Source organism: Sciurus carolinensis, chromosome 2 (assembly GCF_902686445.1).
Source record: "Sciurus carolinensis chromosome 2, mSciCar1.2, whole genome shotgun sequence".
Lineage (NCBI taxonomy): Eukaryota > Metazoa > Chordata > Mammalia > Rodentia > Sciuridae > Sciurus > Sciurus carolinensis.
The window spans coordinates 104,930,161-104,957,040 of NC_062214.1; the positions used below are offsets into that span (position 1 = coordinate 104,930,161).

General features: G+C 37.1%; 1 protein-coding gene and 2 pseudogenes across 5 annotated transcripts; 2 read left to right on the forward strand and 1 right to left on the reverse strand.

Moving 5' to 3' along the window:
• The first annotated feature begins 262 nt into the window (after nucleotides 1-262).
• LOC124976383 (cofilin-2-like) lies at nucleotides 263-793 on the forward strand (annotated as a pseudogene).
• Nucleotides 794-6,695: 5,902 nt separating this feature from the next.
• Nucleotides 6,696-7,457, forward strand: LOC124976384 (coiled-coil domain-containing protein 90B, mitochondrial-like; annotated as a pseudogene).
• Nucleotides 7,458-14,226: 6,769 nt separating this feature from the next.
• Dut (deoxyuridine triphosphatase) lies at nucleotides 14,227-26,679 on the reverse strand. Of its 5 annotated transcripts, none has more exons than XM_047542025.1 (7): nucleotides 26,560-26,679; nucleotides 25,433-25,571; nucleotides 23,093-23,184; nucleotides 21,447-21,491; nucleotides 16,202-16,276; nucleotides 15,985-16,055; nucleotides 14,227-15,362 (listed from the first exon to the last, which is right to left on the reverse strand). In XM_047542025.1, exons 1-7 carry the CDS (start codon nucleotides 26,582-26,584, stop codon nucleotides 15,306-15,308), a joined length of 504 nt encoding a protein of 167 aa, XP_047397981.1. In that variant the 5' UTR covers nucleotides 26,585-26,679; the 3' UTR covers nucleotides 14,227-15,305. The 5 variants fall into 5 exon arrangements, with proteins under 5 accessions (XP_047397981.1, XP_047397979.1, XP_047397978.1 ...); XM_047542023.1 differs by lacking the exon at nucleotides 26,560-26,679 and adding an exon at nucleotides 26,093-26,343 and having other exon boundaries at nucleotides 25,433-25,568; XM_047542022.1 differs by lacking the exon at nucleotides 26,560-26,679 and adding an exon at nucleotides 26,093-26,343.
• Between the last annotated feature and the right edge of the window lie 201 nt (nucleotides 26,680-26,880).

Genomic DNA, 26,880 nt, shown 5'->3' on the forward strand with positions numbered 1-26,880 from the left:
TTCAAAATGTCCTCTGGATTAATGAATGTTTTAAAGCAAGTTAAAAATATTTTTCTACATTCTACAAACATGAAGAATTTATAACAAGAAGGTTCACTGATTCTTGCATTTATATTGGTGTAGTAAAACTAATCACAAACCACATCGAAGATGAATTTTTAGGTGCATTAGTGACATAGAAAATTTGACCCCAAACACTCAATTCTTTTCAAAATTCCTATTCAGAAATATGACAGACTCAGCAGTCACAGCTTCGGGCACTATGACATCTGGAGTTACAGTGAATGATGAAATCATCAAAGATTTTAATGATATGAAGGTAAGGAAATCTTCTACACAAGAGGAGATCAAAAAAAGAAAGAAAGCAATTCTCTTCTGTTTAAGTAATGACAAAAGACAAATAATTGTAGAGGAAGCAAAGCAGATCTTGGTGGGTGACATTAGTGATACTGTAGAGGACCCCTACACATCTTTTGTGAAGTTGCTACCTCTGAGTGATTGCTGATCTGCTTTGTACAATGCCACATATGAAACAAAAGAGTCTAAGAAAGAAGACCTAGTATTTATATTCTGGGCTCCTGAAAGTGCACCCTTAAAAAGCAAGATGGTTTATGCTAGCTCTAAAGATGTCATTAAAAAGAAATTTACCGGTATTAAACACGAGAGGCAAGTGAATGACTTGGATGATATTAAGGACCAGTCAACACTTGGAGAGAAATTGGGAGGCAATGTAGTAGTTTCACTTGAAGGAAAACCGTTACAGTATGACCATCAAGTGCCATCTGGATCTTAAGGGGGTTTCATTTCTCCAGCTCAGTCTATTGGAATAGCATTAGGTGTTTTGTTTTGTTTTTCTGTTTTTGTTTTTTTCCCTTTCCACTGGGCCCTTCCAACACAGTGAATGAAGGAGATATCATTCATTTAAGCAGCCTGTCAGTGATTGCCATTAGACTCTAATACGGTTACTTTTATACAGAACCCAAGGAATGCCTTCCTATATTATTTTAGCAAAAACAACTGGTTATGCCTCCCTTGCAGCAAACCCTACAATAAATGTGATTGTCAATGTGAATAGTCTACAATACTGCAAAGGGTTAAACAGATTGAATGCCTTGAAAGTATTATCCACTGGTCAGATGGTGAACTTTTTTCAGTATTATTTATAGTTGCACTTGATTGTAGTTCTGTGAGGCGCTGGAGCACTCATACACCTCACCTGCCTTGGCAAGCCTTCTTTTGTGACATGGCAGCACGAATATAACACTATATATTAGAAGCACTTTTTTTTTAAATGCGTTTAATCCCCCAAAAGGAATGCCAATTACGTTTCATTAACTGTCATCGATTTATCCTAGTACCTCAATTTTCATTCCTATTACCTGCATGTCTTCTTAAATAACTGTTGCTAACCCCTTTCCATTGAGTGTACACTACTGAATACGTGTAGGTGTTTTATGTTTACCATGTGAGTCTTCCAACACCAAAGATATTTTGAATATCAGTCATGATGGCAATTTCTACATAAAAGAGCCTTAAATGGAACATTGTTTTGAGATCAAACTCCCCACCCTCACAAAAATGGCCATATTGCAATAAAAATTGTGGCATGTTACAGAACGTTACCTTCTTTTCCTTGGAAATTTTGCAAAATGTTATGTGGAACCACTTTTAGGGTAAATGTGTTAATTTGTGCACTGGTCATTTGAGAACTTTTTTGTACCACATTCATGCATGATACTTTCAAGATTTATTGGATTTCTTTGGTTTAAACAATATTCTATCCCTAAAGCCACCTAACATAAAATACCATTATTAAAGAGTGGTATTTTTATTAAAAAAAAAAATACAGACTCTATAAAGTGCCAATTGTCTCAAGTTTGTAAGACATAACTCACAATAATGATAACAACAGTAGATTCTATTAAGCAGTTACTAGGGATTAGGCCCTGTGCTAAGTATTTTGCAAACAGGATTTATTTAGTCTTCAAAGTTAGTAACATAAACAGTATAATTTTCCCCATTTTACCAGAGAGCACCCTGAGGCTTAGAGAGGTTAATCAACTTGCACAAATCTACAACTTGTAAATGGTGAAGCTAAGATTTGAACCCAGGCAGTCTACTTTCAAAGCACAGACCACAACTGCTCTATGGTAAAGCTAAAACTGTCAATAACTTGTGGATTTCATCATTTTTACTTAAAGTTTATTTCTTTTAAAATATGGTTTTTTTAATTTTTAAAAGACTTTTCATTTTATCATGTCATATCATTATTTTATATTAAGCAGTGAAGAAATGAAGTGTGATGAGTCAATATCTAGCATCGCTCACTACTTCATTTTTTTCCTGTGGCTGGAGGATGGCATAACAGTGTTTTGTGCTATGGTATAGTAGGAAAGTATGTGTGTGGTATAAATGAAATAAATCTTAGTAATACAATTTAAATCTCCTTGGATTCAGTTCTGGAAAGAAATACTAATGGCAACGAACAATAGAAGCAGGCTTGATGACAAGTCTAAGAAAATCTGAAGTTGAGTTTATAGCTCTGAGTTTCAGACCCTTAGAGGAAAAGTATTCCAGATTAAAATGATGAATGCAACTTTTCAGTTCTCAATTTTTTCCTTGTTACTGCCTACCACAGGCTCTTTATTAGAACAATATTTCTAGGCTAAAGATTAAAAAAAAAAAAAAACAGAACAGCTAGATGGTAGTGTTTTTTTAAACTAAATTCCGTCTGCTTCAGACAGGTAGATTTTTGTTAGCTGAGACTTTCAGAAAATTACCAAAATAACTGCTATGTAATTATAAGAATCTATTCCCTGACAACTTCAAATTGACCCAATCTGCTTTCTTCAAGTTCTAGTTCATTCTCAGGATTTTAAGATAAATATTTAGCAGTTGTCAATCTTTGAATGCAAAAGGTGTTCACTGTGGTTTTTACTGTCCTAGTGTTCATATTATTGAAAAAGAAAAGATAAGCCAAAAGATAGAGAAAAATGCTATCAATATCCATTCTAAAACAAGTGTCAGGGGCAGGGGAGACTCTTGATTGGCCTTCTGGGTTTGGTGGTTTTTCTTTGATAGAATCCACTTAACAAACATATAGATCTGGATATGAAAAGATTAGGCAACAAAGATGTCCTTTCTTTGACTTGAAACAGCAATACCATCTCTCCCACAAAATGTGTATTGGTTTGAAGACATGTTTTTATCAGCCAGGAACAGTGGTGCATGCCTATAATCCCAGCAATTGGGGAGGCTGAGGCAGGAGGATGGCAAGTTAGAGGTCAACTTGGGCATCTTAGTGAGAAAAGGGCTGGGAATGTAGCTCAGGGGTAGAGCACCCCTGAGTTCAATCCACAATACCCCAATACCAAAAAAAAAAAAAAAAATTTAAAGATATGATTTACTTAGAAACAGTAAATAAAAGTATTGCATCTTTGTATAACTAGACCAGTTTGAGAAATTTTATGTTTAGTAGCAGCAAAATATTCACTGGTTTAATAATTTTAATAACTTGGTAAAAAAAAAAAAAAAAACCCTATTCTATTTATTATTTGTGATGTTTGGGGAATAAACAGGCTGATAACTCTTTCACAACTTTAACACATATGCAATAGGACACTTTTAAGATTGGAACCCTATGAGATACTGAGGAAAGCATTCACTTCTCTCACACTTGAGGTCACAAATTTTTGCAAGTCAAAAATGTTGGGCATGCCAAAAACATCATTCTGCACACTACCAAATAAAAGAACACTGTTATTCTTACAAGGAAAGGTTTGACAAGACAGGAAATAGGCAGGGTCAGAGAAGTTTACTTAATACCGAGACTTATTTAACCATCATGAAGCCAAAATACAATGACTGTTAAAAAAATAAACAAATAGCTGTTACACAAAACAAAACCCCAGGATACATGGTCTCTACTGGAACTGATTATTCGATTTTTAGCAAATACAGGAAGTGGATAACCCCAGAGAACTCTCACAAAATTTCTAGAGACCTCTGTTTATGTTTGTCACATAACATTTCACAGAGATGAGGATCAAAACAGTTTTAACTTTGTAGGTAGAAATTTGAACAAATAACTGATCTTAAAATGTTGCAAATGACTTCATTAAAGGGCAAGTCATTTTAAGTCAAATTCTGCTAAAAATGAGAGAGGAGGAAGAAAGGAGAAAATGGAAGATAGGAAAAATCTAGCTGTTCATTACAATTTTCCATTTTTGTTTAAACACAGCAGGAGGGCAAAGCTGCTGGCTTCTCTTCATCCTTACAGATGCCAGGAGGGATTATGCAAACCCTGCAACCACCCAAATCTTATTTAAAGTTATAATCATTGTTCTCATGTAATGACTTTTGCCTGCTTTCACTCAAATATTGCTGCATCTTGTTTTCTGCCAGGTTGGACTCACTGGGAGTTGTCGATTTATAATTGCAGATAAACCATTAAAAAAAAAAAAATTCCTACCTTTTCAAAAAAGCAGACATCAAGTGACATCTAGTGGATGTCTGCATATTATTTTCTAAGGCCTCTAGGTAGCAATGTTTTCAATATATTGTCTTAATATTACTTATATTTTTGTTTCTCAGTTTAAGCCTCTGTCTCTGCCTAACAGAAAAACATCTGATAGAAGACTATCTAATAAAGATAGGAAAGTTGTCATTCTCTTTTCTACAAGAAAAAATTCTTTCCATTAGAATATGAAGAATAATCTCAAACTATCCTGGAAATAACAGCTCTCTCTCAGGTTATGTGCTGCAAAGGTCACAGTATATTCAACATTGGATTTTTAGGGGGCAATTATCAACAATGTAGATGGGTCTTAAGATGGCATTTCAAGTCATAAATTCTGTCTATAAACTTCAAGAACATTATGAATATGACAAATCTATATATAGTTCCATTATTGTCACTTATGTGCTCCCCCACTCCCACCCCAGAATGCAATGGGAGAATTATGCAAGTATGTATGTCTGTTTTGATAATTTTTGCTGGTTTCGCCACATGTTGTTAAAGAACAGAGCTACACAGAAATCAGTTGAAAACTTCATTGGGATTGGAACTGCTTAACACTTCTCTCCTTTAATGATTTAGTGTTTCTGAAAGACTTCCTAGAGAATAAATGCCTTTCATGGATGTCTAGAGACTGCATTTGTGAAAGAGACAGAAAGGGAAGTTATTGACTGAGAAATTGAAAGATGGTGTTTAAATTTAGTATTTTCTTTCCTTTCAAGGAAAGGAAACTTGGAATATGCAACTGTAACCCAAATGCCAGCTGTCTGGCTGTCCCCAGCCTTCTAGTCTTCTAGAGTCACTCTTTTTAATAACACACACCCTCCTGTATAAAGCATTCATCCAACTTCCTGTAGAAAAACTAGCATCCCCTCTTTCCCTCCCCTTTCTGAATCATTTCAAGGGTTCTCAGGAGCTCTGCTCACTGAACTCAGCTTTGTATCGAGTTTCATTCTATTGTCTTTTCTTCATTCACTTTGGCTTAAATGCAGACTTTTTTCCTTTTAATTCCCTCCAAAGTACCACTGACATAAAAGTACAGCAGTCGACTTGACTGAAGCGCAGCAAACAAGAGGGAAGTACGCCCCAGAGTTCAGCTGTAGATTACAATACTGTGTGTGAAGCAGTACAATTCTGGGATTTGCTTCAAAATAATTCACTGAGGGTTTTGGGTGGGAAAGTAGGTGCAGATTCCCAGAAAGAACAAAATGGCTGTGGGATGACAATTGTTGAAGCTGAGAGATGGGTACATAGGTTTCATTACACTACTCCTTCTACTTTAATATTTCCATAGTAAAAATTTGAAAGAAAAGGTTCCTCGGAGAATCCTGATGCAAGAAAATTCTCCCTGTTCCCTTTCCATAAGCCTCCTATCATGTTTTGGGACCCCCTTTCTCACACCAATGAGTCTGTTACGTGTCCCTGTCTCTCCTTCTTTTTAGGCTGCCCAGGCCCTTTAACTGGGACTTAACTCTAATGCTTGGTAGCCCATCAAAATGGCTTGCCAGGACCCTAAAAATAAAGAAACCCATTTTAATCCTAAGAGGAATTCTATCCCAGGTTTAGAAAATATTTCCTTCAGGTAAAAGTAATACAATAGCATCATACTTGACTTATATAGCCTTTTATTTTTTTAAAATACAAAAAAAAATTTTAGATGTTGATAGACTTTTATTTTAATCATTTATTTATATGTGGTGCTGAGAATCAAACCCAGTGCCTCACACATGCCAGGCAAGCGCTCTACCACTGAGCCACAACCCTAGCCCATATATGGTACTTTAAAATATTAGCTCTTTGCTGGGTGTGTGCCTATAATCCCAGTGACTCAGGAAGTTGAAGCAAAAAGATCGCAAGTTCAAATCCAGCCTCAGCAACTCAGGGAGACCTCAGCTACTTAGAGAGAGCCTATCTCAAAAAATAAAAAAGAACCAGGGAAGTAACTCAGTAGTAAAGAAGCCTGGGGTTAAATCCTCAGTGTCCGGGGTGGGGGATTATCTCTCTTTCTCCTACTATTTGTATTCAAGTACTAACAATTTATTCTTTTAAACATGGAATTTTATGCAGACAAAGTTTTAATGATTATAATCTATGCCTACAAATAAGTTTTGGGGGGAAACCTAGAGTAAAGAGTGGCAAAGGTGGAGAACATGAAGAATTACTGATTTTGGTGGCTCCTATGGTCTGGTGGCAGCAAGGGCTACTGGATTTCAACTCCCAGGCCCTGAGGACAGATTTCTTGACCATCACAACCAAGGAAGGATATGATAGAAGGTCAGTGGATACTCCTTTAGAACAAAGAAATTAACTTTTGATACCCATGCATTGGATCAGGACTTGTAAACTTGTGGATTTGACAAAGCACGAGCAGAAACAATTATAGTAGCAATAACCACTTTATCAAATGTCAGCCTGGATACTATCTGTAAAGAGATGGTCACTCAAGCTCAACAGGAAATAACAGTATAACAGCTAGTGGCTCATTTGGATTCCATCAGGAAAGAAATGGTCAGCCTAAAGAAAAGTGAATTTGCAAATCTGAAAGCACAGTATGAAAAAATAAAAATTAAATTAGACCAAGTTAAACAACAACTAATAAATGAAACAAGTAGAATCAGAGCAGATAATACATTGAACATCAACCTAGAAAGGAGAAGGGTAGCACATGTTTACAGATGAAGAAAGGCAACTTTTGGAAGCAACCACAAAATTTACCAGAAAAGATTCTCAAACTAAAAATGTTATTTCAGAAACCAGTAATAAAATTGACATTGAAATTGCTTCCTTAAAAACACTGATGGAGTCAAACTTGAGAGTTTGTTATCTTGCAGCCTGTGTTCACTTGCCAGGCAATAGCATTGGGATCTTAGATTCTGGAAGTACTACTAATGATCCTGCTGTTGGCTTTGTAGAACATTACACCAGGACAGAATGTCTTTGAACATTTTCAGTTGTAGCAGAAACTTACTAATATTCAAAGTATATATGGATTGAAGTGTTTTTAAGTATTTTATCTTTATTTTGTGTTTGTATTTTATGTTGAAAAGCTGTCACCCAAAACCTGATTTGAGATAGAAGGGCATTTTGTCCTTATCCTTTTGAAACTGAACTAAAGTTTTCTTGTATTTGCTTGAAGAACTTTGCAAATCAAATATAATTTTTTGGGCATGTGCTGCACATTTGAAAACTATTCCCTAGCCTACATGCTTACTGGATTTAACATCCCTGATGACTGCACGGTTAAATTTTTATATAAAATATTATTATAAAAATGTGGCAAAGGGGATTATTTTGCCTTCTAACAAAAGATGTTCAATGTAGACATTGTGCTGTACTTGAATAAAACTATCTTTAAAAAAATAAACCATTCCCCCCACTCTTCCTGTATTAGCCAATGGACTAAGCAACTTTCACAGCCCTGGCTCATCAAAGGGGACTTGGAAGTCCAGTGAATCTGGACTCCCAGAATGTCCTCGAGGAGAAAGAGGGAGGTGCAGCGGGTGGAGCCCACGTGATTAACCAGCCTCTCTCCTACAATCCCGACATCAACCGGCCCCTCTCCTTTAACTTAACTTTGTCTATTTTGGCCTTGAGAACACAGGATTTGCTTAGTGCAGCTCTAAAGTCAGCTGAGGTTAATGTTCAAACTCACCAAAAGATGAACTATGAAGAGAGGGAGTGAAGTTTTTGTAAGGCAAAAAATTTTGTTTTGAAATATGTGTAGGGAAATAATAAGACAATTCATTCTGAATGATTATGTTAACAATACCAAGGTGGAAATTATGTGTCATCCCGTTCCCAGTCCCAAGAGGGAAGAAAGAAATTCAGGGATTTGGGGGTGGGGAGGGAGAATAAACTGTGGCTTCTGCAGCCTCCAGCCAGATGCCTCTGAGCAAGGGACTCAAAGTGGATGTGTTACCATTGGCATGTGCCATTGTCCCCAAACACATGTGAGACAATGTCAGCACTTACTTCTGGCTCTAAATTGAAAAAACACTTCCTCTTTCTGCCAGCACCATTTTCCCTCCCACTCACCCCCCCCCCCCCCGCCCCGACTGACACAGTTTCCATTCCAAGGAGCCGGGTAATGATTCCAAGGAGACTGGGTAACATATTCCAGAGAAAGAGCTGGCGGACAGCGTGAGACCAGCAAGGGGATCAGTTTAGGCTGAAATGAATTAGGAAACATTCTTAACTTGGCCTTTGAAGTTTTTATTGCCTTATCATCAAATGGTTTCTCTTCTTTGGCTGTATATTGATTTTTCTGACTATGAAAAAGTGTTTCATCTCTTCTATGATAATCAAATACAGTCTCAGTCAACAGGCACCTTCCTTTTTCTGAAATGTTATTCCACTATTACAAAATTATCCCACACTACCCATTTGACAGAAACTTCATACAGCATTTTTTTTTTCTAAATTATTTTTCTATCATCTCCATTCCAAATGTTTCCATTTCAAACATGTAGCTGCAGGGAATTATGTCATTATTTGCCTTTGCTCTTGTCAAAAGCATATTTTCTGAGTGCTTACTGCCATTTGTTCTGATCTATGCTCCTATTTGTCAAAACACTACCTCTGAAATTGCCAACTTATTCTAAGATGCCAAAAAATATATATATTTCTTCTCAACTAAAAGTTAAGTCATTATAAATCCTACAGGGATTTCAGAATGAGGTATACTTGAGATTTTTATTCTCCTTGTAGTATAAAGTGTTAAACTTATGGCAGAATATTTTGTCAATTTGCTCTCTAACCCTTGACACATATAAAAATAGCCACAAAGTCACTTTTGTATGTATTTGCACAGTGTGTGATATGAAGGCCAACCTCACATTTCAGTGTTCATACCTCAGTGGAAAGTGGGATTAACATCTGTCACCGGTGGGGAGCAGTGTTAGATCCAGAACAAGAAATTCCCATCCTACAACTGCTGTGGTTTGATTGGCATCCTAACAAGAAGTGTATCTTAGCTTCTTTGCCTCAGGAAGTTCATTTGCAGTCTAACCATGTCTCAAATCATCCTAGACAGTTTCATCCATAACTTGGGCTTTGCAGTTGCTTGGTGTTATTCCCATCCACCTTTCCTTTGTTCCTTCCCTGTGTTGGTGATGACTTTATCTTATCAGACATTGCTTTAGTGCCAATATTCCTGGAGCTCAGCTCTGGTGTTCTTCATTCAAACCTTTCATGACTGGCCATTATTTACCTGGAAGTTTGGGCCCTGGAAATGCTTATCAGAATTCCCTACATGTTCTTTATAAATCTTGTTTTGCTTTTTTCTGAATGTACCATGTCCCTTTGTATTTTCGTAGCACATTGCATGCCGCACAGATGTCTATGCCATACTGCCCTACTAAATGTTAATCTTCTTAAGGATAATTGCTACCATTTAGTCATCAAGTATTCTTTGCCATGCACTAAGATACTTTTTATCCATCATCTCTAGATTTTTTAATAATGTAAGGTGAAATTATTGTCTATTTTTTCAGACGGACAGATTCAGAATATAAATGTTCTCAAGGTCATATGGCTAAGATGTGCCTCACATCAGGTAGACAAACACTAAATTGAATGAATGATGCTGGCACTTGCCTAGCATTTATAAACATGAATGATGCTTTTATCCCTCACTTTAAATAGCTGCCATCAGGTGGCAGTAGTTTACCATGGTCATCTGGTCTTTCATAGGATGCATGAGTGTTGGAAGGAACTCCAGATTATGACATATTTTCCTTATTCTGTTTAAAAAAATTAAGATGTGCAAAGTTATTCTATTTATTCAAGATCTGTTGGTTTAAAAAAAAAAAAAGGTAGAACTTGGATGTAAAACTTCCAAAGTTAAATGTGCCTTGTCAATCTATTTGTTTTCTTCAAAACAATTCATAGTTTTTAGTGACTGCACTTCAAGATGTAGCTATTAAGTTAGTGGGTCAGAAATAGACCCACATAAATTCAAATAATCTTTTAAAACCAAAGGACGAATAATCTTGCTGATAAGTGGATGATGATACATAATGGGGGGTGGGAGGGATTGTGTTAGGGTTAGTTAGGGTTAAGGAGGGGGGCAAGAATGGAGAAAGGAAGGACTGTACAGAGGGAAAAGAGGGGTGGGAGGGGTGGAGGGAAGGGAAAAATAACAGAATGAATCTAATAATATTACCCTATGTAAATTTGATCACACAAATGGTACGCCTTTACTCCATGTACAAACAGAGAAACAACATATATCTGATTTGTTTACAATTAAAAAAAAAATAAAGGAAAAAAAATAAAGGTATTGTGTTCATCTAAAAAAAAAAAAAATCTTTTAAAAAGGAGCAAAGACAACACAGTGGAGCAGACAGTCTTTTCGACAAATTTTTCTGGAAAAACTGGTCATCTGCATACCAAGAAAAAACAACCAAGACACAAACCTTACCAAAAAAACAAAACAAAACAAACAAAAAACACTCCATTCACAAAAAAGTAGATAACAGACTTTCATATAAAATACAAATCTATAAAACTTCTAAAAGTAATTGAAGTACTTGATGTCGTTGGTTATGGAAATGACTTCAAATAAATACTGAAATAATTTATTAAAAATAGAGAAAAGCTGGGCTTCATGAAAATTTTAAAAACTGCATTGTGAGAGACACTGTAAAGAGAATGAATAGCCACACTTAGAAATATTTGCAAAAGACATATCCCATAAAGAACTGTTATCTAAAATACACAAAGCACACAACACTCAATAAGAAAATTAGCAACTAGATTAAAAAAATTAGCCAAGGTTGGGGTTGTAGTTCAGTGATAGAGTGCTCACCTGGCATGTGTGAGGCACTGGGTTCCATTCTCAGCACCACATATAAATTAAAATTTTTTAAAAAATTAGCTCAAGATCTTAACAGATATCTCACCAAGATACACAGATGGCAAAGAGGTATATGAAAAGATGCTCCATATCATGTCATTAGGGAAATGAAAATTAAAACAATAACACTACATGCCTTATCAATAGCTAGAATCCAGAAAACTGACAGCACCAAGGCCTGATAAGAATGTCTGGTAGGAAAATAAAATGGTATAGCCTCTTTGGAAGATGGTTTGGCAGTTTCTTCCCAATATTAAACATACTCTTAACCAAGTAGCCCAGCAAACACACTCCTTAACACTTACTTGCAGGAGTTCAAAATGTATGCTCACACCCAAGTATGCATACGGATATTTATGGTAACTTTGTCCATAATTGCTAAAACTTGGGAACAACAAAGATGTCCTTTAATATGTGAATGAACACACTCTGGTAAATCCAGACAATGGGATATTATTTGGTGCTTAAAAGAAATAAGCTATTAAACCATGAAAAGAAACAGAAAATTTATTATGCATCTTATTAAGTGAAAGAAGCCAAGTTGGGGGTGTAGCTCAGTGATAGAATGCTTGGCTAGCAAGCATTAAGTCGTAGGTTCAAGTCCAAGTACTGAAGAAAGAGTGCCAAACTTAAAAGGCCACATACCCTTTAATTCCAACTACATGGCATTCTAAAAGATCAGGGGTTGCCAAGGGGCTGGTGGGGAGGTAGAACAAGAGCTGAATATGAAGAGAACAGATAACTTCTAGGGCAGTGAAAATATTCTGTATGGTACAATAAAGAATTTGTCCATGGAACATACATGAAGAGTGAACCCTAAGGTAGTTTACCTTGGGTAATAATTACGAGTCAATGTAGGGCCATCAATTTTAACAGATGTACCATTCTGATGAGATGCTGATAATGAGGAAACTATGTATGTGTGGAAGCAAAGGGGAATGTGGGAAATCTCTGTACCTTACTCTCAATTTTGCTGCAAACCTAAAATTGCTCTAAAAAGAAGTCTTTATAAAAGTTGGAGAATAAGTCATTATAACTGTCATTTAAGCAGACATTATAGAACATAACACTGAAAATGTAAGGAAAAAAAACCCTGAGACTTCTAAAATGATGAAAGATATCAATACACAAATTAACCTAAATGACTTCTCCAAAGTTAATACTAATCTACACCTTGGTACAATTGCACAAAACCAAAACATGTACAAAGACATACTTAAAACCAACCAGAAGGAACACTAATAAAATCTTGGTATTGAGCAATGGAAACAAGACTTAAAAATTCATGATTCCATTTATATAAAATTTAAAAGCAGTCACAAATGAAACTTGACTCAGGGGGCAAACTTTAAAGGAAATTAGTTTAAAATGTCACAAGAATGGTTAATTCTTAGAACTGTTACATAATTAAGGAATGCACTCCTAGCATGGTGGCCATATTCTGCTTGGTTACTTGGGTAACTATTACTTAGGTGTTCCAATTTTGTATTCACTATACTGTACACTTTACAAAATTTACAAAAATTAGTCTCCAAAGGTCCTGACTGTAATATATTCTTCCATGTTTTTATTGGAATACTTGTTTTAATCCGTTTAAGGGAAGTTCCATGAGTCTGCACCTATGCCACCACCATCTTATAGGTTAATACTAATCCTAACTCCAGTCCAAATCACATGACAAGACTTATTTTGTGTCTTTAAAATATAAGAATGTTTATTCTATTCCAAGGATCTTTTCTAGCCACCTACCACCAAATTTCTCCCATTCCCCAAATACAATTTTCTTCTTCAAACAAAACATCCTGGGTCCTACATCTGCATCCATGGACATGGTGCCTAGCCCAGAAGAGTTTCCTATCTGAGGATATTCTTTAAAGCATAATACCCAAATGGGAACATATTCTATATATGAACAAACTAGAGCAGGACTTTCATCAACCATATCTTCCTCTATTTTGTTAACCTCTACCACTTTAGAGATTAGATACTGCAAAGAATATGGGCTCGAAGTGAAAAGGACCTGAATTTTAACAGTGGTTATGGTCTGAATGTGTTCCCCAATTCACATGTTGAAAACTAATCTGCAGGACAAGTATTGGGAGGTGAGATGTAATGGGAGGTGTTCAGGTAATGAGGGATGCCTTATGCCTTCATGGATTAATGCCTTTATAGAGTTCATGGGAGTGGCCTCTTGCCACAGGACACAACATTCCTCTTCTCTGCAACATACAATTAAGTGCCATCTTGGAACCAAGAATGAACCTGCTGTAACCTGTCTTGGATTTCCTAACCTTCAGAACTATGGGCCAATAAATTTCCGTTCATTATAAATTAGCAAGTCTCAGGTTTGTTGTAATATCACAAAGCATAGTAAGCCAACAGTCACCATTAGCTGAAATGTTATGAGTTACTAAACCTGAGCCTATTTTTGTCATCTAAAAAAATGGGTTTTATCTCACAGATGTGCTGTACAAAAAAAAAAAAGTGGGGCTGGGGAGATAACTCGGGTGGTAGAGTGCTTGCCTTGCAAACATAAGGCCTTGGGTTCGATCCCCAGCACCGCAAAAAAAAAAAAAAAAAAAACAACCCGAGCTGTTATTAAGTGCTTAATAGTAGACCTTCTAATAAACAATTACTTACCTTAACATAACAGTGTAAATTAAGACAGTATCGCTAGTGAAATTAGCCAAATTTGTATATGCATGTATGAATATCACAATGAATCCACTATGTATAATTATAGTGCACCAAAAATCAAAAGAATTTTTAAAGACCCTATCTTAGTAACCACATGGTTCTTACTGAACTTGTACTGGTCAGGTTTCAGTTGTACATTAGAAAATATACTGGCTAGTTCAGCAGAAAAGGATTTATCTAAATTTTATTGACTCAAATAATTCAAATACATGTTCATGTAAATATGTAATTCAAACGATCATGATATTTACCCAACACATGTTGTCCTCTATCTATACAATTTTTTTGAATGCTGTCTATGTCTCAAAGAATTAATTATGACCCACAGATGAAAAATTACATTGCAGGGTATTAAATGGACTTAAAACCACCAAAAGAGCCAAAGAAACGTTCTCTGTCTTATGCTTCCAGGAACCAAGTTCCCAAAATTGTGGTCACTCCAGAAGTACTCAATCTGTATGACCCACACCCTCCAACAATGCTTGAGGAATCTCATAGTATCTGATCAACAAAATTTAAGCGACATCCAAAATGTTGGTGCAAAGAAGTCTGAGAAATACACGAAGGAAGGTACACTAACAGAAAGTTACAAGTTATGCTAATTCACATGATCAGCCTTATATCTCAGTGAAATGCTTATATATATTTACTCAAGTTATGTACTTGAAATAGAAAAACCCAGTGACCCAAGTATGTACACCTACACATTTATTTTATACCTATTAAATTGCATATTTTCTTAAATACAGCTACTTTAGTGAAAGAAACTCAGCAATACAACTAGCAAAATTTGCTTAATAGGATGAAATTCAGAGGAACAAATCAACTATAAATTCTCAAGTGATATTTCACTTTACAAACATAAATCCAGTCAACCCATGGCCATTTTATAAACCTCTGCCCAGTCAACCCAGAGACTACCTAAACTGAGAACTGAGAATTCTCTTCTTATCTTCACATATACTTTTAATATTAAAAAAAAAAAAAATCTGAAATTGGTGTACATATATTTGGTTTTTAAAAAAATTTTGAATTAGATCACCACAAAGCAGATTTACACATAACCATAAACTGCAGAAAATACACTAACAAAGGAACTCTTTAGCATAAGAAAATACACTTTTAGAAGCTAAACCTAACTTTACAAACATGCAAAATGCTAACACACTTTAAGCAGGAAAGTCTTTAGTTTTAAGAAAAAAGTAACATTTTCATTTTCTATACTTGACCTAAATTTTAATTCTGTCCAGTAGAACCAAAACCTCCTGAACCCCTTTCAGTGTCATTCAACACCTGAAAGAAAAACAGTAAGTCAGTTAATTTTATAGCCTCTTTCAGTTCTTCTATCCAGCCTCTAATGTAAAACTTTAAAGATTACAAAAATAAAGTTAAACTTTAAAAAGACTCCACAAATTAGAAAACTGGATATTTTTCCAAAAAGCTAATGATATTAAAATTTCACAATATATTAAATAATTTATTATCCAAAGTAATACTACATAACATCTACACCAAAAACATGCTAAGAGCTGGGTACAGTGGTGCATGCCTGTAATCCCAGCAACTCACGAGGCAGCGGAAGACCACAAGTTCAAGGCCACCTCAGCAAGATCCTAAACAACTTAGCAAGACTCTATCTCAAAACACAAAATAAAAAGGGTTGGCAATGTAGTTCAGTCATAGAGCACCCCTGGGTTCAATTCCTAGGATCAAAAAACAAAACAAGCAAACAAACAAACAACAACAACAAAAAAAAAAATCAAGAAATTCTAAAACTAAGATTTTTAAGTCAAATACACCAACTAGCCACAAATAGCTAGACCCTCTAAACTGTATCTTTTCTTCACTTGCAATGTTGTATCATTCAATATTAAGTATTAAGTATTATTAAGTATTAAGTATTTATAATACTTACTTGAACTTCTTCTATATCTGGATAAAAAATCCGTTCACAAATGAGTTGTGCTATTCGATCACCCTTTTTTACTTCAAAGAAAAAAAAAGTTTATTAGTGATATTTTATTTTTTATTCATGTACTCTTTATCTTGCCTTATTTGAGTCTAAGAAGAATATTATTGACAGAAACTCGAACACTCACATTTATGTGAATAAGTATATATCTTCAACATACCTTCAAACTTTTCTTTGCCAAAATTAAATAGCACAACACCAACATTTCCTCTGTAATCTTCATCTATGACACCAGCTGGAGGAAAGAAAAAATAATATCTTGATTTATGCTATCAAAACACTATGAGTGTAAGATTACCTCAAAATCATTTTTATGTAGCTCTGAGACTTCTAGCCTTTTAACTTCAGTAAGTGAACCTTGCTTTTGAGGCACACTATGTATGCCTCAAAAACAAAGAAATGGTATTACTAAAATGTAGATAAGAATTTAGAAAATGGTTCCTAATTTTCAATCTGTCACCCTTATCAAATGGTGACCATTTCCCACTTTAAGCAAAGAATAGCAATTACCATCACTAAATTAGTATAGGAGAAAATTATGATTTGGGCTTCAAAGACCTTTCCTGGGAGCAATTTCTCACTAATACTCATTGACATGTGACCAAGTCATAAATAAAAATGTCAAAAAACCTAAAAGCTCTACAGCAGAATAAGTTAATGCTTACACTGTTAAGCAGCAGTCTTAAAAACACTCCATTTTTACAAGAAAAAGGGAGCTGAACTTTTCAGTTCATATCCTTCCTCTCCTTTTAATCTGAACTACCATTCTTTCTCAAATCACAAGCTCTCAGGAGGTATTAGCTCATAGTTAATCGTAAGTACACTTATATGTACAATTAGTGTTTGAGATATAAAAACATGGACAGCAAATCTTCTCAGGAAAGTTGAGCCTGGATCCAGCCATGATCCAGAGAACTACACTGACCAGACTTGACAGCATGTCTTTGGGTAAAGAACTTAAAATGCTTCCATAAAGATAAATACAGATATTACAGGTGCACCAGGCCTTCTCATTTCTTTTTATATTGAAATCTAATTCACATATAAAACATTCATCCATTGAAAGTATATGATCCCAAAGTTCAGTGTATTCAATATTGTATAACCATTACTACAATTGATTTTAGAACATTATTATTACCCTAAAAGGAAACTTATTAGTAGCAGTAACCACTGTCTCCTGCCCCCTAACTTCCTAGGATATATACTAATTCTTTCTGCTGAACAGCTAGATAGGATTCATATGAAACTAACTGAATAAAGCTCCATTTTACATCTGACTTCTCTTTATTAATACTATAGCTCCACCCCAACCAAAAAAAAAAAAATCTTAGGAAGCAGGGAATAAAAATAGGAATTTAGCTTGATGGGTACAAAGACTGGTTGGCCATACCAATTATTTTAAGGTCAAATGAAAAAAAAAATTTAAGGATAAAGGTAATTCTAACTATATCCTTTCAATTTTCTCACATAGAAAAACAAATGGGGTGGGAAGCAAATTCTTAATTCTACTATGGGGAAAAATACTCAGAAAAACAAAGATTTTAGATTTTTCTAGTGGATTACAGAAGTTTAAACGTGTTTTATGAAGGAATTACTAGGGACAAGTAAAAATGAACTTCTTAAAAGGTTCCTGATGCAACATTTACAAACTTGAAGATAAGATTTTTAACACTAGTATAGAACTAGTATAAAAAGGGGCTGATTAAGAGTTAGAAAATGCCTTTTAAGAAGGTACTTAAAAATGGGCTGAAAAGCAGCAAAGGCAGTTCATCTCATGTCTAGACAGAAGGAAATGGTCTACTCATTTCTAGTGGTACAGCGACAAAATTTGATCAATTCAAAGAATATTAAATCCTAGTTTCTTTCCCCATGGCCAAATGACCATTTGGTAAGGGTGACAGACTGAAAATTAGGAACCATTTTCTAAATTCTTATCTACATTTTAGTAATACCATTTCTTTGTTTTTGAGGCATACATAGTGCCAAAGCAAGGTTCACTTATTGAAGTTAAAAGGCTAGAAGTCTCAGAGCTACATAAGAATGATTTTGAGGTAATCTTACACTCATAGTGTTTTGATAGCATAAATCAAGATATTATTTTTCTTTCCTCCAGCTGGTGTCATAGATGAAGATTATAGGGGAAATGTCATTCAGTCCTTAGTAATTATGAAAAGAACTGAAATAAAGATGGAACTCATCAACTTACCTTTTCCATTAAAAATACTAGACATCCTTTGAAATTTATGTGTATAAATCTGTCACTCTTTCAGATATATGTAACAGAAATACAGTACCATTGTTTCTACTGTAAACATTCTCTTACATCTCAGACATTCAGGTTGCTTTTACATTTTTGCTGTAATAAACAAAGCAGCCCTTGACAAATATCCCTGCATAATATAAATGCTTTTTATTCTCATCAAATAGGTTCTAAAAAGCATTTTCCTGGGTAAAAGAGTGTATATATCTTACACTTTAGAGGATATTGATAGGTAACTTTACATAAAAAGGTATAGCCAAACTTCCATCAATATTTGAGAATGCCCATTTCCAAAATCCTTGCCAGTATGATGGTAGCAGTTTTTAAATTCTGGCCAATTTGATCAGTAAAAAATGGTATCTTCTTGCTTTACTTTCAATTTCCCTGATGACCTGTGATGCTGGATTTCTTTCCTTCCATGTTTAGTGGACATTTGCAAGTCTTCTTCTATATTTTGGCTATATATTTTTTTCTCACATATTCTTGTATGAGTTGCATATATTTGTTGGCTTAAAAAAAAAAAAAAAAAAACAACTTTGTAATGTTTTCTACCATACAGTAACACTTTTTGGAAAGGGCCCTGCTGCATATCTGTAAAGCTGTGTTGTCAGTAGCACTCAAATAGTTAGGAGTCTTCAATTGTACAGGGTCAAGTGACTTACTAAGACTTTATGCTTAGAACAGGAAAATGAGAAAAGTCTTTAAGTGACTGAAAGAAATGAAATTGTTTAAAGTCAATGAAAATATGGCAGAAAAAGTCTTCAATTAAAAGTTGTTTTTAGTATGAATGCCAATGTTATACAAAATTTAATAGGTTCTAGTTCAATTACTGCACAATTGCCACTTGACTTTCAAGAAAAACAAGATTTATTCATTCTCTGCATAAAGGATAAGCATCAGGGATATTTCTTTTCATGAGAAAGCAGAAAGTATCTTGAAGTTATCGCTGGAAAAATCATGCATTGGAACTGGCAGAGTGATTAACTGACTTCAGGCACAAGTTTTATTGTGTCAAGACTTTGGCATGTCAGATGCTGGAACCTTTAGTGAAACTATCCACACCTTCCAGATGTGAATTTTCAACAGAATCCTGCATACTCAACTTTTCCCTTTGACCCTTACTTAGACTGGGATTTCTAACAATCTCTCTTCAGAAATAAAAATTCTTGCCAACTCTGATAAACTTGTGCCTAACAGGCATTTTTTTTCTTTTTTTGCAGTGTTGGGGATCGAACCCAGGGCTTTGTGCTTGCAAGACAAGCACTCTACCAACTGAGCTATCTCCCCAGCCCCTAACAGGCATTTTAAAGATATCTCTGCATCCAAGAACACATCACAATGTAATTTTATGAATAACACAATACCATTCACCAGGCAAATTGTGATTTTCTAATTATGTGAATTTTCTCCCAGAGGGTTGTTTTAAACAAAGTAAAAGTTGGTTAAGATGAAAAAGAAAAAAAAAAAAAAATTTCCACATTTAAAAAAAAAAAACAAACCTTGTTAAGTCCCTAGGAGAGAAATGATAACTTAGTTTAATACATGCCACATACTATATCATATGGTTTACAAAATCATTAATCCTCCAATTCCTCAGACAAGCACACCAATTTCTATTATACAGATGAGAAAACAGTCTCAGCTCGTATTTCTTCCAAAACAACCCTTTGGAATTTTCTTAAAAACATATACAGTCTTTTACATTCTTAAGTTAGATTATAATTATATCCCAAATGATATTTGAACTGACAGAAGTATTTTTGAAAGTCAAGTGTAATGTACTCCCAGGGAACCTTCAACTCTAGAGGGGGCTGTCAATAGCAATCCCTGGCTAAGTAAAATTCAGCTCCCGGAAGAACTACTTTTGGTTCTGTCTGGCCCCACAGCACCACCTAGTGACACCACAGGGATATACCAGGCCCTTCCAAAATGTTAAGCTGGGCTTCTTCATAAGCATAACTCCACACCCCTAACCCACAGGGGCAGGGAACAGTCAACTAATTCAAGAATTCAAGACTCTGATTAGTTGGTGAGAGGGATGAGGCAGACTAATCCAGCATTTAACTGCAATGGAAAGAATGCAGTGTTGGAATCAACACTGATAGTCTCATTTTAAAAATAAGACTCATCTTTGAGTTTGTTTCCTCATCTGCTTTAAACAAACTTCATAGAATGACTCTAAAAATGGTCATAGGAAAATCTAGAATACCCACTTATTTGAGGGCCAACAATGCTGCAAGTGAAGCCCTCACCACCTTATTAATGAAGATTAAAAAAAAGAACCAGGACCTGGGGATTGTATCAGCAGGGTATATAACATAGGAAGAGATTAAATTTTCTTATCGAGAAGGAGGTTCGAAATACTTTACCAAGGGTGCCTAGCAGAGGTCACTGAGGCTTCTTCATAACAGGGGCCACATGAGGACCATGGGAGACAGGATTAAGATTTTGTTATAAGGGAAATATATGCACAGAGGACCTTCCTGGGAAGAAATTTAAAGAGATAAAGAAGCAGTGTTTTCTCTTCTCAAGGGAAAGATTATTTTGATATATTTTGCCAAACATGGACAACCTCCCTTAAAGAGGTAAGAAAGTCCTTAGTAGACAGATCTATATTTCTAGAACCTTTTGTTTTAGAATTATTTAATACTTATTAATAATTAGTCAAGCAAACTATAATTGCTTAAAATAATCACAAAAGTTTCCTTTTGTATAGTCATTTTTGGACTAACTACAGATTATCACTAAACCAAGATAAAAATCCTTTGTCAGATAGTGCCTTGTTAGCCTTTTAGTAAAATAACATGAATTTTACATAATGAACATTTAAAATTTAAACATTCTCAAATAGTATCTGAAACTGTATAACTGCCTATTATTTCAGATATAAAATTTTTGAGGTGGGGCACCAGGGATTGAACAGAAGGGTGCTTAACCACCTAGCCACATTCCTGGCCCTTTTTATTTTCTGAGACAGGGTCTTCCTAAGTTGCTGAGGCTTTCCTTGAACTTGGAATCCTCCGGCCTCAGCCTCCAGGAATATGGAAATTTATAAAGAGAGGACACTAAAAATGCAATCTGTCATTTGAATACCTATTACCTTTTAAGCAAAGTATATGCACAATTTAAAAGTAAATGTTACCTCCTACATCTATGAAGTGTTTTGCAGCCAAGCCAGAACGTGGAGCTGAAAACAAGAAGGAAGTCATTGGTTATTTTAAGTGGGTAGGAGCAATACTGGACATAATATAATTGACACAATTTAAGCAAATCTATTTTATCTTTATCTTAGCCTTATTAGATAGTTCTGATTTAAAGAATATGCTTAATCATAATGCATTATCAAAGCTGGAAACACTAGTTTAGAAAATTCAGCAAGGTTTTACTTAAGAAACAACAACAAAAAAACCTTAAACACTTAAAGCAGTCCCACATGACTTTAGTCAATTGAGGATTTGTGGTATACACCTGGGAAATAACGGCTGGAATGAAGTGAAAGATGACCAACTGGGAGCAATCAGAATGCTTTTGCAAGAAGTTTGGCCACAAAGGGGGAAAAGAAGGACCGTAGCTGGCAGGGACAAAACACTGCGGAAGATGATTTTTAAGATGGGAAACCTGAGCATGTACAACGTTGATGGGAAGAAAGAGGAAGGAAAGATCAGAGGGAGGAAGAAGAGGGGAAGAAAATGGGAAAGGAAGGAAGAAATCTAACCAAATAGTAGCAGCACTTTGCCTAGAACTTAGGACTCCTACTCATGATTCAGATGCCAAAAGACGCGTTAAACACACGAACCACAGTTAAGATAAAAGGCCTTTTATCAGTTAAGTAAAAAGCCAAAAGCTAAACATTCAACTCCTGTGGTTTTCATTCTAAAGAATAAACCTTATAACTTGCTGACTTAAGCATTAGATCCCCAATCAATTATTCTATTATTTTATATCAGAATAATTTAAATCAGGTACTTTGTCAATAAATGCTACCTCTTCTGCCTTGACTTTTATTTCACTATTTCCTGACCATCATCCCTAAAAACTCCAAAATAGAGACAGTGATGCTAAAAGGGAACAGGAGAAAACTCATTGTGTTCTCTTAAGGGATGAAGTACCAGCAGTTCTCCCATGCATGGCCAACAAAGTAGTGTTAGTCTAATTCTCCCAGAGGAGGGGCTAACAGTTGTATATGCCCCTCTGTGTACTCTACAGTTATTTAAAAGTATTTTAGTGACAAACCCATTGATTTGCAGTCTATTTTGTTCTAGGTCCTTGGAATACAGCTTTCTCCCTCTAGAACACTAGTGTTCCTTACCTTAACCCCACGGGAGGATACGAAACAAGATAAGGGTATATGGGCTGACATACTCTTGAAGAAGTTCTACTCTTGTAATATAAAATGCCATGTGCCATCACCTTAAGTTCCTATTTTCTAATATAAGAGGTATTAGCAATTCTCATCGCAATATTCATAAGAAACCTAATATGCAATCTAAACCTTGAAGGAGGAAACGGCAGCACGCTACAAAAAGCTCCAAACAACAATCACCTACATTTTTAGTTTTTCTGGGAGGAGTTATGAAAAGAATCTTTTGGGCCAACGTGAGCCACCCAAAACACCAATAAGGCATCAGAAATAAGAGGATCAAAAAGACCAAAACAGGTATGTAAATAAAATTTTTCAAATGCTGTTTGCCACCAAAGATGGCACTTCACTACCCAAACACTAAGATTAAAGACCTTATCACAAAGGAAGGGTTTGACAAATAGTTACCTGTTTCTTGAATTACTTACCTATTCTTCCATAGCACCCAGAAGGAAGAGCTATCTGAATGTCTGTTTTCACAAGGGCTTTCTCCATAGGTGGTACTATATAATCATAGGCACTAAAATATATTCAAAGAAAACAACCAGTGTTTGTTTATTTTTGCAGTGCTGGGGATTGAACCCAGGGCCTTGTGCTTGCAAGACAAGCACTCTTATCAACCGAGCTACATCCCTAACCTGACAACCAGTATTTATTTATAAAATTGTTTTTACATTCTTTCCTTGTGATAATGCATATAGAATTGCCTTAAATATATTTCATAAAATAATTAGTACAATCTTCAGGCTCTACAACTAATGGTGAATATCCAATTCATTTCAAAAAAAGTTCACGAAGGTAAATGTTTTATTTATTAATAAAAAAGCCGGTGTAGATGAAATAATTGTGAATCTTATGGTGGTAGGATGATACGTTGGCAATGAAAATGTCTTCATCTCTGAACACAATCAATGGGAATCTAACAAAAAGTCAGACTTTAAATGGTGTAAACTTCACTAAAAACTGCAAGAGAAAAATAAAGAACCAAGAAAATGGGCAAATATGTTTACATGTATTAACTCATTTTATTCCCACTACAATTCTCTTTGTGATTGGGAAAAACCTGAAGAAATTTTTTATTTTTTGTTTTTTTTAGTTGTAGATGGACACAATACTTTTATTTATTTACTCGTTTTTATGTGGTGCTGAGAATCAAACCCAGTGCCTCAGACATGTTAGGCAAGTGCTCTACCACTGAACCATATTCCCAGTTCCTGCAGAAGAAAACTGTAGGACAAAATAAAGATGGTGGTAGAGAGGGCTGTATTGTATCAGATGTGCCTGGCTGTGTAATTCGAGTTCACCAAAGCTATGGCCACGAACTTCACTGAGAAGTAATCACACTAAATGGCCCCTGGAGATCAAGGGGTACTGATTCTCTAAGGTCCACCCAGCAAATGCTGCTACTGTCACGCCCTCTTTAAAAATAAAAAGATTTTACAATGAGCAAAACTGGAAGTTTCTCTGAAGAACTTAAGTCTTGCAAAGCAGTACTATATTTTTGCTTCTTTCACTGGAATTTCCTTTCCTTAAACCATTAAGCCTTAATTTATTAAAGACACCAGATATTTCCATGTCAAGCTCAGTATTACAAAAAGCTGCCTATGTTTATTAGGAGGATGCCTAAACTATCTTAAAATCTCCCTTAGAACTAACAATGCCTAGTCATGTACTTTGGAAGGGTTTAAGTGAACTACATCACTCTTTCATTAAAATCAAAAGACATACTATATCTCTTTTAGCCACGATAGTCTCACTTTTTTTTCTTTTCCATTAATATCTTCACAGTCCTTTCTCTCCTTCTCTAGTACCCATTACTTACACCAGTAATTCTCAAATTGTAATGACCTGGAATGCCTTAAAAATAAACCATATGCTTGGAATATAGTCATATAATGAACACCCCCTCCCTCCCGGCATCATTTTTCACCTTTCTTAATGGTTCCAAATACTGAACTTAGTAGCCAAATTAAATTACACTCAATTCAGTGTAAAAATCCGTCAATCACACTCAATCGCTTGGGTAAATCACTCTTAACTCCCTCATCTGTAAATCAGTAACACTCGTCTACTTCAGGACTATTTTGAGGATTAACTAAAAGAGCCTATGGGACCAAATTCTTAGTACAGATTTTTTTAAAAGTGCGGTACAAATGAAAGGTGATGGTATTACTGGCATTCCCGTTTTTTTCACACTCGTAACCCTTTCTCAAAGTCCCAGCCTTTAGGCTTCATGGACGTGTCAAGAACTAACCCTTAAAGTCAGAAGTGGCCTTCGTTAATCTTTTTTTAGATATTTCAATGGTACACTGGCCTCTCGGCGCCCATCTTGGCTTTTGAGCCCGCCATCACCCTCAACGAGTCACCACAGAAAGCCAAGATGGGCCCTGCTGAACACCAACCTTCCACTTGGAACAAGTAGCGCAAATGTCATAAAATAACGCCTTGGGCATTTTACAGAGAATTATTTACCATTCTGCACGCTTTGCCCAAACCCCTACCGAACTCATGCCTTTTTTAAAAAGCCAAAATTTTCAAAATGAAAAAAGGCAGAAAATCTACATTAACAAAAAAAAAAAAAGAGAGAGGAAAGAAAAAGAAACAAACGAAAGCTGTTTCTGTCATCTTTCCAGCGAACGTTTCAGGCTGGGGCAGAGAGGCTGAACTCCAGCTAAAGCGACCTGGAGCGCGAGCAGCACCTGGGAGGCCGGCCTTCTCTGCGAGGGTGGCGCAACCTCCCCCAGGGGGTCCCGAGTTTCCCAACTCACCTGTACAGGTCATAGCCCGCGGCCCGCTTGGACCCTCGGGTCGGGGCCGTGGCGTGCTCCGAGAGCCGGACAAAGCGGAGCCGCAAGCCGCCCTCCTCTGCAGGCCGGGCCCGCTTGCTGGGGGAGACGGCGGTTACTTCTTCAGAACAAGGCATGGCAGCACCGGAAGGCGAGCAAAGGTGAAGAGAGGAGAAAACAGGAGAGCGCAGGATTAGCACCCCCACTGGCAGCCAGCCAAACTCCGAACTTTCCCGCCAGCCGTCTCCTGCCCCGGCCCCGCCCCCCACCCGGACGAGACCACCGTTCTGGCGGGGGAATGAGGGATTCACATTTTAGGTTGGAAGCCCTTCTAGGAAAGCTAGCTTGAGATCGGAAACTACTGACCACTGTTAAACATTGCAAATTCAGAGCTCCGGGCCAAGGCAGGGGACAAGTTTCGATGGTCTCGCCCGTAAACGGCAGGAAGCCAACCTTCCTCCCCACGGACCCGAATAGACTCGCTCCCGAGGCGCGAGACCCGCGCACCATCCCACTTCCCCTCCGCCCGAGGCCTCAGGGCTTCCTCTGCGCTCCAGCTTTACGCACGCTCGCGGCACAGCCTGGGCCCAATCTCCCACGCCGTAATGAGCGTGCCCATCCCGCCCGCGTCCCAGGCCTCACTGGCTTCGGGGCACGCTGTGCTGGCGCTGGACAGCGGCTGGGGTGTCACGAGCCGGGTGGGGCCGAGGGGCGGGCCTGGCCCCAAGAGTCTTGCCGCCCCTGGCTGCTTGCTTCGTGCGTCTTTAAGCGCTAAGCGGCGCAAAGACGTAAAGAAATGGCAGCCGAGCGCGGGGCGCAGGAGGAGGGCCGTCATTCCCCGAGGCCGGCGCCTCCAGACGCGCGCCCGGCCGGCAGCTAATGTGCCTGTGAACTCGGAAGCAGTCCCCGCGCCGTCAGATGGCTCCCGCAGGGAGGCGGCGCGAAGGCTGGCGTAGCCAAGGCTGGCGTAGCCTGGCTCCGGGAGCGCGGGTCCCCAGCGTCGGGAGCCTCGCAGCTGCCTCTTCTGCCGCTGCCTCCCGACCTTGCCCCTTTTAGTTTTCCTGACATCCATTTTTCTTCTAAAACGTCATCCAGACACAGACCCATACCTGGGGTGGCGCCGCCCGCTGCCATTATTCCCCGCTTCAGATATCAGGGCCCACAGGGCGACGGAATCGCATCACCGTGCTGCGCCGCAGGCTATGGCCAATACCACGTGCAGAGTTCCTTGCAGCATCCAGAGTGCAAGACTCTATTGTTTACTCTTAAAGGGGGTAGGGGAGAGTCTTCAAGGATAACCGCAAGGACAACTCAGCCCTTGAACTCGGATTACAAGTGATCACAGAAACACCAGGGCGGGTGGGCGCGCCTGTAATCCCAGTGTCTGGGGAGGCTGAGCCAGGAGGATCACAAGTTTGAGGCTAGCCTCA